This window comes from Hippocampus zosterae, chromosome 9 (genome assembly GCF_025434085.1).
Source record: "Hippocampus zosterae strain Florida chromosome 9, ASM2543408v3, whole genome shotgun sequence".
NCBI classification, from domain to species: Eukaryota; Metazoa; Chordata; class Actinopteri; order Syngnathiformes; family Syngnathidae; genus Hippocampus; species Hippocampus zosterae.
In genome coordinates this window covers 14,725,093-14,736,811 of record NC_067459.1, presented here as the reverse complement: position 1 = coordinate 14,736,811, position 11,719 = coordinate 14,725,093, and the positions used below count along the sequence as shown (strand labels likewise).

The 11,719-nt window shown below is 42.4% G+C and overlaps 2 protein-coding genes and 1 long non-coding RNA gene across 3 annotated transcripts; 2 read left to right on the top strand and 1 right to left on the bottom strand.

The window, feature by feature from the left end:
* On the top strand, positions 1–3,044 carry cav4a (caveolin 4a). The gene is made up of 3 exons (XM_052075516.1): positions 1–418; positions 1,494–1,681; positions 2,558–3,044. Exons 1-3 carry the CDS (start codon positions 197–199, stop codon positions 2,706–2,708), a joined length of 561 nt encoding a protein of 186 aa, XP_051931476.1. The 5' UTR covers positions 1–196; the 3' UTR covers positions 2,709–3,044.
* A 3,177-nt stretch (positions 3,045–6,221) lies between these two features.
* LOC127607330 (uncharacterized) lies at positions 6,222–7,059 on the top strand. Its single transcript, XR_007964057.1, has 2 exons — positions 6,222–6,624; positions 6,734–7,059. It is a non-coding gene; the product is annotated as an uncharacterized LOC127607330 (long non-coding RNA).
* On the bottom strand, positions 6,459–11,639 carry LOC127607298 (isotocin receptor-like). Its single transcript, XM_052075494.1, has 2 exons — positions 10,522–11,639; positions 6,459–7,639 (listed from the first exon to the last, which is right to left on the bottom strand). The coding sequence occupies exons 1-2, from the start codon at positions 11,450–11,452 to the stop codon at positions 7,395–7,397; spliced, it is 1,176 nt and encodes a 391-aa protein (XP_051931454.1). The 5' UTR covers positions 11,453–11,639; the 3' UTR covers positions 6,459–7,394.
* Between the last annotated feature and the right edge of the window lie 80 nt (positions 11,640–11,719).

The window sequence follows — 11,719 nt, the reverse complement described above, 5'->3', positions numbered from 1 at the left end:
GTGTGTGTGGCCAGTATTTATATCCCTCGATCGTCTCACAGCTCAGGAAAGTGATCCAAGTTGAAAGGTCATCTTAAAATACCATCCAGGCCAACGCATCCATCTCAATATAGCCCCCCTCGCCCACAGCTGAAAGGGGCTGTGGCCTCAGTTGGGAGTTTGTACTGTCGGTACTGTGTTGTGTTCACCTATCTCAATGGACGACCTGAGGAAGGGGGGCGATTTGGAGGAGGTGGAGATCGACCTGAGGGACTCCAGTGACCCCGAGGAGTTTGAACAACCGGAGACGCTATGGAAAGCAGGGCGCTTTCATGACCAGGAAGAAAAAAGTATTCATTCGTCTTCCCTTGTGGATATCAGCGATACCAAACCCTTGCTCGATGTTCGAGACCCTCGGGGGATGAACGACTGTCTTAAGGTAGCAATTGCTAATATGCTCAACCAATTGAACTGTGGACAGTGACTCGGATGAACAGAATTGTTCACATTCTTTTTTCATATCATCAACCTGTTGCTGGGCGGAATTTAGGGAGCACGATCAGTCACAAAAATGGCGCCTGGCAGCCACGCCCAGATTTATTTACACCCGATTATTCTACATCATTAGTATTCATCCATCTTTTCTTCTTCAATAGTTTTTCCTCTTCAGGGTCATAGGTCAATCTTCATTTAGGGAAAAAGAAAGACTACACCCTGGATTAATCGCCAGCCATTCACAGGGCACATATAGTAGGGAGACAGCCCTTCACATTCACACTATCACTGTGTGGGTACTGAACTCATGACCACTACACTGCGAGTGACAAAATTGCTGCTACTCTGTATGAGCTATAAAATACTTACAGAATGAATACATGAAAGACACTTCCCCAATGCTGATACTACTGATACAACGATGATACTAGTGCAGCGTGTTATACCGGAGACAAATTCCTTGTGTGTTCTACATACTTGGCCAATAAAGATGATTCTGATTCTGATTCTGATGCAATCATAGTCAAGTTCGAAATTATTAAAACACCACAATCGCTACTCTGAATTAAATATAAAATGAATGAATGAAAGAACAGCCGGTGGACCGGTAGTCCTGTGGTTAGCACGTCGACCTCACAGCACAGAGGTACCGGGTTCAATTCCAGCTCCGGCCTCCTTATGTGGAGTTTGCATGTTCTCCCTGGGCCTGCGTGGGTTTTCTCCGGGTACTCTGGTTTCCTCCCACATTCCAAAAACATGCATGGCAGGCTGATTGAACACTCAAAATTGTCCCTCGGTGTGAGTGTGAGCTCGGATGGTTGTTCGTCTCTGTGTGCCTTGCGATTGGCTGACAACCGGTTCAGGGTGTCCCCCACCTACTGCCTGAAGATGGCTGGGATCGGAAAATGAATGAATGAAAGAACAGCATGTACTTTTTGTTCCCGGCATTTGGTCTTGTCAAAGAAACTTAAAACCTTGACCCATGGATCAACATACAATGTTTTTCTCTGGGCCTGCAGGTGACGTTTGAAGATGTTATTGCTGAGCCAGTGTCGGTGCGCAGCGGGGACCGAGTGTGGATCTGGAGCCACGCTTTGTTTGAAGTCTGTCGAATTTGGGTATACAGGATCATCACAGTGCTTCTGGCCATCCCCATGTCCGTCCTCTCTGGAATCCTCTTTGCTGTTCTCAGCTGCATACACATATGGTAATTGTCCCGGTTTGAAGAAAAAAAAAATGCTAACAGTCCACTAGTTTACACAAACACAACAAAAGTTTATGTTGCTAAATCATCTGGTTGAAGTTATCAAAATGCAATCGTTTGGAACGGGTGGAAAAAAAAGTCAACAATCAGTCAAGGCTGTCCTCTGTTTTAGTTTGTTAAGCATATTTTGCAAAGAAAAAAATATTTGGTTTCCAAATATTTGACACATTTTTTGTTCAATCCAAAATATTAACAAGTAAATTTTGAATTGATTCAATGTTAATGTTTAATCACTAAGCATTTTATTTTCGTTTTTTCACAAAATGCAATTGCGTTTAACTGTTTGACATAAAAGTACAAAGTAAATTCAATGTTTCTTTTTTAAATACTCACATTAAGGTAATATAATCTTTAGTTAGCTATAAATAAATACTTTAATCTGTGATTAATGCTTTTGTTGTCATCACAAACATATTAAGATTATCCAACACAAATTTTAAGAAGACTCAATCGGTACCGTTTTACATAAAATCACATAAACACATTAAGTTATCAATGATTTAAAATGAATCACTTAGCTGAGGGCCACGACACGTGTAAAAAAGGATAAACCCTGAAATGTAAAAAAAGAAGTGTTTTATGAGTGAATCTGTGCTCGTATAATTATGCTGTAAATGTAACTTAAATTATGAAAATGGACCATGATGTTGTTATTCAATAGATAAATCAAGACCTTTCACTTTTGCATCCTGCAAAATTAAAAGCATTGTTGCTTATCGCCAAAGAGAAAACCATTTATCAAGCTGTCTGCAATGAGTGTACATTAAATGTACATACAGGACAAAAAAGACACTGGTTGTGTGTTGTTGTGTTCACCAGGATGATCAGCCCCTGCATTAAGTGCATTCTTATCGGAACACGCTGGCTGCAGAACCTTTGGGGCGTTGTGCTGGATGTCATCGCGAGGCCCTTGCTGACCAGTGCCGGGCGGTGTTGTGGTGGCTTTAGCATTCACTTGGCCGAGGAATAACACATACCTAGGCTACCTTTGATTTGTAAAGGACACACAGCCACCAAGTGGATGACCTAATTGTGGACTTCATCATAATGTGTTTACAGCAGCTTTGCTAAGAGTTTGACAGTGTATGAGATTTGTAAACGATAACATGTGCCTGCCACATTTAATAGTTAGTAACAGTGTACAGTTTACAACTTTACGTGGTACAAACCTTTCTATTTTTTATTTCCTTCAGATTTTTTGAAAAATAGATTTTTTAAATGAATGAAACATCACACTCCCGCACAGATGAATTTCTGGAAGATTAAAATAAGTGACCCCTCCAGAAGAGGATAACTTACCAAACTAGTAATGCATTTATGTCTTCTTCCTATTATTATTATTCCTGCATCTTGTCCCAAACTGACCTTTATAAGAAATGTCATTTGATTAAAACTAGTTCTTTACATATTACATTGCATGGATGATTTAAAAAAAGACATACCCCCTCTTCCATCATAAAATTGATTACAACATAGTATAAAACAAAACGTTTTTTGAGTAGTGTACAGTATTGACAAAAAGACCACAGCAGAAGTGTCCCACATCCCTGATAGAGCGACGTGTGGCCACAGGGGGGCAGTCTTACCACACACAGAAGGTACACTTAGTTTGATGCTTTGTAACATTTTGTAGCAAATGAAACGCACGAAAATGAACAAGGACAGAAGTGCATGCATAGTTGACTAAAATGAGTTTTCATTGTATTCAATGTCTCCTTCCAAATTAAAATCAGACTTTCACTTCACTTTCACATGTTCATAGAATATTTCAAAATCGACTGCTAACATAATATGAGAGATATCCTGTCTGGTTCTCCAAATATAATCACAATGACATTTTACATATTCAACACGTCCCCAGAGGATGCGGCAGTAAAAAAAAGCTTGCTACATATTGGGTGGAGAGTAGCCTCATCCGTTCTTTTCTCTGCTGTGTGGCGCATCCCAAGTTTCTGCGGGAAGAAACAGCATAATGTGATTTTAAAGGAAGATTGTTTAGAATTTAGCGCCATCTTGTGATGAAATACTAGGATGCGACGACCAAATCTCGAAATACGTGCAGTCAGAAGCACTTGCACTGTCAGTCGACGAGAGTCGACTAAGCAAGCCTTCCACCTCAGCAGACGTGCAAGCAAACGTTTTTAAAAAAAGCTTCTATAAATCCTTCAAGTGACATTGCACGGATTTTTTGAACCCATGCTGTCGTCATCATGTGACTTCGTTAAGTTTGTCAGTTTTGAGTGTCCGTAGCGGAAAGATGGCGGCGAAAAATGGCAACTTCCCGTATCGTAGGCACGTCCTACGTAATTAGCTATTACAGTAACATTTAAAAATATACGTTAATGTGATAGAATACAGTTTTTGCACAGTATTCAAATAAATTGTGTTTTCGAAGCAATAAACATTGAAAAATAACACATTTATGCACACTGTCCCTTGAAACGACACAAGCCGTTTTAAATTTAGACACTGAGGATTACAGTGGGATAACTCCACATCGGGTTGTTGTTTTTTTTTTAAAGATAAGTGAGGAAATGAACAAAGTCATACATGGTATTTCATCAAGGTCTAATTTTACATCTGTGACAGTCAACTATTGCATTCAGCACTTTTTTTTGATTCATCAGTGCAACACCGGGCCAGCATCCCAGAAAGTGAGGATCAGAGATTGAAAGAAAAGTTGCAAATTAAGTTGTACTTTATTTAGCTTGGCTGCTGGGGCATCAACATATTAATCCAAATGAATATTATGAACTAGGATTAACCCAAACCCTTTTCCTTAATCCCAGTTTATTTCTTATCTTTCAGGAAGTTTAGATGACACTGACTGGGATCCAATTTACAAACTCATGCGATCCCAATATTGTATCTTAGTGGCTAAAAGTATACTTATGTTTCATCAGAATCAAACTAATGATGTATGAAAAAATGCCAACATCAATTGTTCTCTTGTTATCACGTGGCTGCAACTGCTTGGAAAGGATCCCAGTCAGCAAAATTGGTCTGGCCCAGCTCTGGGGCAGACACGGCACGTACACTCGGCCCACATACCTCAATGAATGACGGTCCTGCAGTGGCCCATGTCTGGCATCAATGATGTGGGCCGCGTTCGGCCCAGAACTGAGCCGCATTGTAAAACCATATCTGGCCCTACTCCAGCCTGACGCTGGACCAGAACAGGTTCCTTATATCAGCCTGAGTTCAACCTCAACTAAGCCACATCTTTAATGAGCCATATTTGACCCACATTAAAAAAAAATCTCAAAACCGACAGTTATAAAAATATGTTTATTGTCATAATTTGTGAACCACACATATAACTCCACATACACTGGAAAAATGCACTTTTCTTTATTTAAGAGTGAACACAAAGTCCAAATTGGGATGCAGCTTACTCTTGAACAGTATTTTTCTGTCCATCAAATGCTCTCCTTCCTGTCACCATCACATCTTTGAAGTGAACGATGAGCCGTTTTTTGCCAAAAAAACGACCATGTAAGGCGTTTTAACAAAAAAAAAAAAAGACCATGTATAGTAAGGCGTTTTTAGACAAAAAACACGACCGTGTGAAGTAAGGCGTTTTTTGATGAAAAAAACTACGATGAATGGTAAGGTGTTTTTCTACGATAAAAACGACCATGTATAGAAAGGCATTTTTAGCCGAAAAAAACGACCATGTGTCATAAGCCGTTTTTAGCCGAAAGAAACCGACTATGTATAGTAAGGTGTTTTTGGCCGAAAAAAAACGACCATGACTAGTAAGGCGTTTTAACCAAAAAAAAAAAAAAAACCCGACCATGTATATTAAGGCGTTTTGAGCCGAAAAAAAGGACCACGTATAGTAAGGTGTTTTTAGCCGAAAAAAAGGACCACGTATAGTAAGGCGCTTTTAGCCAACAAAATGATCATGTATAGTAAGCCGATTAAAAAAAAACAAAACTACCATGTAAGGCATTTTTAGCCCAAAAAAACCCGACCCTGTATAGTAACGCGTTTTTAGACGAAAAAAAGACTAGGTATAGTAAAGCGTTTTTCAAATAAAAAAACGACCATGTATAGAAAGGCATTTTTAGCCGAAAAAAACCAACCATGTACAGAAAGGTGTTTTTAGCCGAAAAAACGACCATGTATAGTAAGGCGTTTTAGCCACAAAAAAAAGTCCATGTTTAGAAAGGCATTTTTAGCCGAAAAAAACGACCATGTATAGTAAAAAATGTATAGTAGAAAAAACGCCTTACTATACATGGTCGTTTTTTCGGCTAAAAACACCTTCCTATACATGGTCGTTTTTTTTTTTAAAAACGTCTTATTATTCATGGTCGTTTTTTATCGGCTAAAAACGCCTTCGTAGATACATGGTCGTTTTTTTCGGCGAAAAACGCCATGGTTGGTTTTTTCATCTAAAAACGCCTTACTCTACATGGTCGTTTTTTTCCAAGTTAAAATGCCTTTCTAAACATGGTCTTTTTTTGTGGCTAAAACGCCTTACTATACATGGTCGTTTTTTCGGCTAAAAACACCTTTCTGTACATGGTTGTTTTTTTCGGCTAAAAACGGCTTACTATACATCACTGGTGTCAAACTCATTTCACATGGTGGGCCACATACGGCCTCGGTAGATGTCAAGTGGGCCCGACCATTAAAATGATACCATACTTTGCTACAAACATCCAAAACAATATGTTTTTCCTTTGTTTTGGCATAAAGAAGCACAAGAACATTTGGAAAATGTTGAAATTTCATGAATGTATCTTTTACAAAACATTTCATGAAGCAACTTACATTTCCTTCAACAAATGTGCAATTTACTTTTATCATTCACATATATGCATTGCAACTGATCCCATTGATTGTACAAACTTTAACAAGTAATTGGCATTGAAAAAGTAATGCACTTTATGATTAAACAAGATTTATCAAGAAAGGAAGTTTTAAACCATTTACACGTGCATATAAAATCTAAATGTAATCCCTGCCTACACCTTACAAACTAAGGAGAGTGCTATTAATAAATGAGTTAAGGTGAGAGTGCTATTGATAGCGTCTGCTGTCATGGGTCTGTCTCAGTGACGGACTGAGGCTGTTTTCTTCTTCTCTGGACAAAACAGTGTCCCCTGGCGGATACTCAATGAATTGCACCTTATTAAAAATATTAATTCTGTCTTTTATGCTTTTTTTTCATTTTTAAATTATCCTGCGGGCCTGATTAAACCTCGCGCGCGCGTGCGTGTGTGTGTGTGTGTGTGTGTGTGTGCGTGTGTGTGTGTGCGTGTGTGAGTGATGAATGGAATTCCGCATCGGTGTGCAATTGTAAAACAAGGCTGTGTGTTGAAAAAATAAATCTGACACTGCATTTAAGGGTGGCTCAACACTGGCTGGCCATATACGGGCCGGAGTTGTAAATTCATTTCTGGCCCAAATACTTCACTCCACACTCGCCTTCATCTGGTTTGCCAGAGTCAAGCCAGTGCCTCCTTTGCCACTCCTGGGCAGTGTTCGGCCCACATACATGCCAGTGCCGACTCAAGGCCAGCTGTGCCAGCTTCATGCCGAAACCGGGCCAGATGCCTCTGCTGACTGGGATGTTTCCATTTAGGCTGCGGAAGTAATGACGTGCCCGTGAAAGAAGATGCCAAATGGACTGTCGGATGGAGTCTCAGTGTGCTGGCTCCCCTGTGGTAGATGTGTGCGAGAGGCTTTTATGGCTGCCGTCCTTCTTGATGGCGTACGCGGAGGAGTTGCTGTGATGGTGGCTGCACGAGGATGCCGCCACACAGCGCCGACAGCAGAAGAAGTCGCTCGGCACACCCTGGAACATGTGACCGGCGAAGAACATGTAGATCCACGGGTTACAGCAGCTGTTCAGACTGGCCAGCAACATGGCGATGATGAAGGCCGTGTCTGTCAATTACAAAATGTTGTTCAGTATGACTACATGTCCAGTTGTAACTCCACTTACGAACGTTTCTCCAACGCGAATTTCCCAAGTTACGAAATTCCTCAACAGGAGAGTATTGCCTCAAATAATTTTCAAGATACGAAAGGTAACAATATTCGCAGCTCCGACTTCCCTGAACGCAACATACTAATAGCTGCTCTATCATTGGCTATTACCTAGGATCATCCTGGAATCCCATTGGCTGGGAGGGAGCTATACCCTACTTGTCTGTGTGTGTAGATAAATAAATAGACAGATTTGTGTCTATGCAGCATCCTCATCGTTCGCCCCTTGGGTCACGAGTTTTATGTGGAAAACGCTTCTGTACTTACAAACTGCTCTAGTTAAGAAATTTCTTCCAGAATCAATTACTTTCATAAGTAGAGGTACCACTGTAATGTAAAACTGGTGTCCCGTGTTTATCGGGCAGTTGGATGAAATAAAATAATTAATTTAAATTAATTAAACATGAAATTAATTAATTAATTTCATGCAATTTAATTTGTTAATTTGTTCCAAACTCTGACCATTTTACCTTTCTTTGTGCATCTTTGCCAGTTATGTTGATAGGCAGAACAATGAAATGCTCCTCATCACATACATGTCAGAATGTGGTACTGGGCCTGTGTATCTGGTTTTTATTTGGTTGTGTGCTGTGCGATTTTTAAAATTTTTTGTTTTTCAAAAAATAATGCCAACCACACAGAGGGATGCCAGAGGCACGATTAAAACCTTGAGCCTTAGAACTGTGTGGCAGACAGGCAACCGCTTGCCCGGCATGCCACACTAACATGAAGTTATTTCTTTAAAAAAAACTCTTTGATACATTTGCACGAGTGGAAAAGAGACATTCGACAATTTCACTTATGTACATCGACAGTACCAAGACCAGCCACAACTTGGGTCAACTGGGGTGATCTTCCAAATCAGCGATAAGACCGCAGAAACATCTGGCATTATAAGTAACCTTGATGGATGCCACACAAATTAAACGTTAGGTTGCTTGGCGCTTTTCCGTTGGAACAAGTAATGATACATTTCCTCAGTTCGTGTGACTTTCCTGCATGGAAAGAAATAATGTATTCATGAAAATGATGACAATTCCAGTGATGGGAGACACAAAACACACAGGGGGGAATTTGCCATTGGGAAAGGGGGAAAGAATCCCTTGCATGGAAACATGCAAGGGATTTAAGCTTCGCCAAAGGGTTTTTTTTTCTCCTGAAGATGCTGACCTCTCGTGTGCGAGATGTTAATCCTGATGAATAAACCGGGTGGGAAAATGATTGTGACGGAGTAGTTCCGCAGGGAAACGACGGTGAACTTTCAACCTTGTTTGACTTATTGTTGACATATATCCGAAGTCAGAGATGAAACACTTGTCTTCATTTCACGCCTCTTTAACGAGCGGCGGTGCGAGTATGAAGTTGAGGTCGTGTTGAAATCCAATTTTGATAACACCATCGTGTTTCCGATTAGGAGCGTGTGCGATATCAAAGACCAGAAGTTAAGCAAACAGTGGATGAGTGCTCCACAAAATCCCGTTTGGAGTTCAAGCCCTGTTGGGCTCATTAAAGTGAACTTCCCTACATGGCTTCGAAACATGAGAACCGACCGGGAATCCAGGGATGAAACTAGAACGGAACTCGGGAGAGCGCAGACACCCACTCAGAAATGAAATATGCCAAATAAAAATTCACGTTAAGTTATATTGTGACTAAAAGTGGAAACAATTCCGAGATATGCACTAATTACTCATCCGTTTTTCTCATCCAGAAAATCAGATCGATTTTCCGATCTGCTTCATCCTCACAAGGATCGTGGGGGTATACATCTGGAGCATATTCCAGCTGTCTCCAGGCAGTAGTCTGGGGACACCCTGAACTGGTTTCCAGCCAATCACACGGTCACAAAGAAAGGAACAACCATCTGCACTCGCACTTAGGGGCAAATTATACTGTTCCATTAATCTGCCATGCATGTTTTTGAAATGTGGAAGGAAACCGGAATACCCGGAGAAAACCCACGCGGGCACGGGCAGAACATGTCAACTCCACACAGGGAGGCTGGAGCTGGAATCGGTACCTCTGCACTGTGAGGTCGACGCGCTAAGCAGTCATGGCAACAAATTAACACAGCACATATCGTTTGTTTTGCTTCTCACGTGTTCGAGCGACGTTTGTATGATTTGACTTTATCGTATACAATATTTACCTCTAAACGATGAAACGCTTAGAACGCTGCCAACTCTGTATTTCTGTCTGCAGAAGACGTGCGACATCCATGGCTGTCTGAGGACAGTTCAATGCACTTTGTAATCACCACGAATTGACCGTTTGAGATCATCCGAAGACTGACTTGATGTCGTTTCTCCCAATGGAGAGCATTGATCCAAATAAGAATATAACCCTCGAATTATAGAAGAAAAAAAACTACTTCATTAAAGATTTGCACGATTGCATGACAAGAATAACTGAAAGATAATGAACTTTGAATCTTGTGTCCACTCTTTGGAGTCCTCCATTTCCCTTCCCTTGTGGCTCCGGGGGACTTTTTCCTTCCACTGATAAACACTGTCAGTGATACCCTCATTCACTGAGGAGAGGTCCCATTGGGAACATCTTTCAGGCCCAATACTTAGAAGATATTCTCTCTTATCTTCTCTGTAAATGAACGACTTTCCAAACACATGACCCTTTTTTTTAAACTTCAACTGCGTTCAACTGACTCATCTGTTAAACTCAAAACTTCGCTCTTATTTATTGATGTATTTATTTCCGGTTTGTCCTGTTGGTCAAAGTTAGCGTCTATGAGCGCGTAAAAGTCCATTTTGAGCGCAGCTTACCTTCCCGCGGAGCCGCATCATCCCACGCAGACCACATCTGGACAAAGAAAAAGGGGGTCCAGCACACGATGTAGGCCAAAACCACCACCAAAGTCATTTTCACGGTGCGTATCTTGGCTTTGGAGATGAGCCTGACGCTGCTCACCCGACAGAGATGACGCGCGTGGTTGAGCGACGGAGCCAAGACTTGCTCCCTCCTGGTTTTCAGGTTAAAGTTCTGCCAGATTTTGACACAAATCAGGCCGTAGCACACGCCGAGGACCCCCACGGGGAGGATGTAAATGCTGATGCTCATCCATGTTATGTAGGCCTTGGCGCCCCACGGCTGCACAAAATCCCCCCAGCAGTCGTACACGCCGTCCCCGACGTCCCGCAGGGAAAAGATGTACACTTGAGGCGTGCTGAATATCAGACTGAGCAGCCACGACGTGCACACGCACGCGCGGTCCCTTCCCCGGCGCACCGGTCGGAGTGGCTGGCATACGGCCAAGCACCTGTCGATGGACATCAGCACCAGCATGTAGGTGGACGCGAACATGCCCACCACCTGCACGTACTTCACCAGCCTGCACAGCGCGTCCGGTCCGTAGAAGCGGAACGTGATGTCCCAGATGAGCTGCGGGAGAACCTGGAAGACGGCCACCACCAGGTCGGCGATGCTCAGGTGCCTCATGAAGTAGAACATCCGAGATTGGCGCGTCTTGGCGGCGCGGATGGCCCACAGCACGCACAGGTTGCCGGTCAGCGCGAGAAGCAGCACCAGCACCAGCACGGCCACTTCCGCTTTCGCCACTTCGTCGTTGCGTTTTAAAGCGTTCGCGGAGGCGCTGGCGTTGGCGTTGGCCGAGTGACTCTCGTTCTCCCACGCGCGACACCTGGTCCACGACGAGTTGTGTGGTCCGGTGTCGTCCGCGCCGAAAAAGTCCTCCATCGTGCGTCAAAAGCGCAGCCGTGGTCACATCATGAAAACGGAGTCCACACAATGTCCCGCCAATTGGGTTCCGTTTACTGCTCAAATAGAAAAATAGGACATGATGTGGTCTCGAGCATTCCTTTGAGAGTTCAAGAACACAACTCTACACGTGTCTAACTGAGTGCACTGTGGAGGTCTGTTCAGCGGACGGCCTTTAAGGGTACAGTAGTCTCCTCCCCTCATCGCATTTTCCTCTGGGGAAACCAGATGGATTATCATAAATCA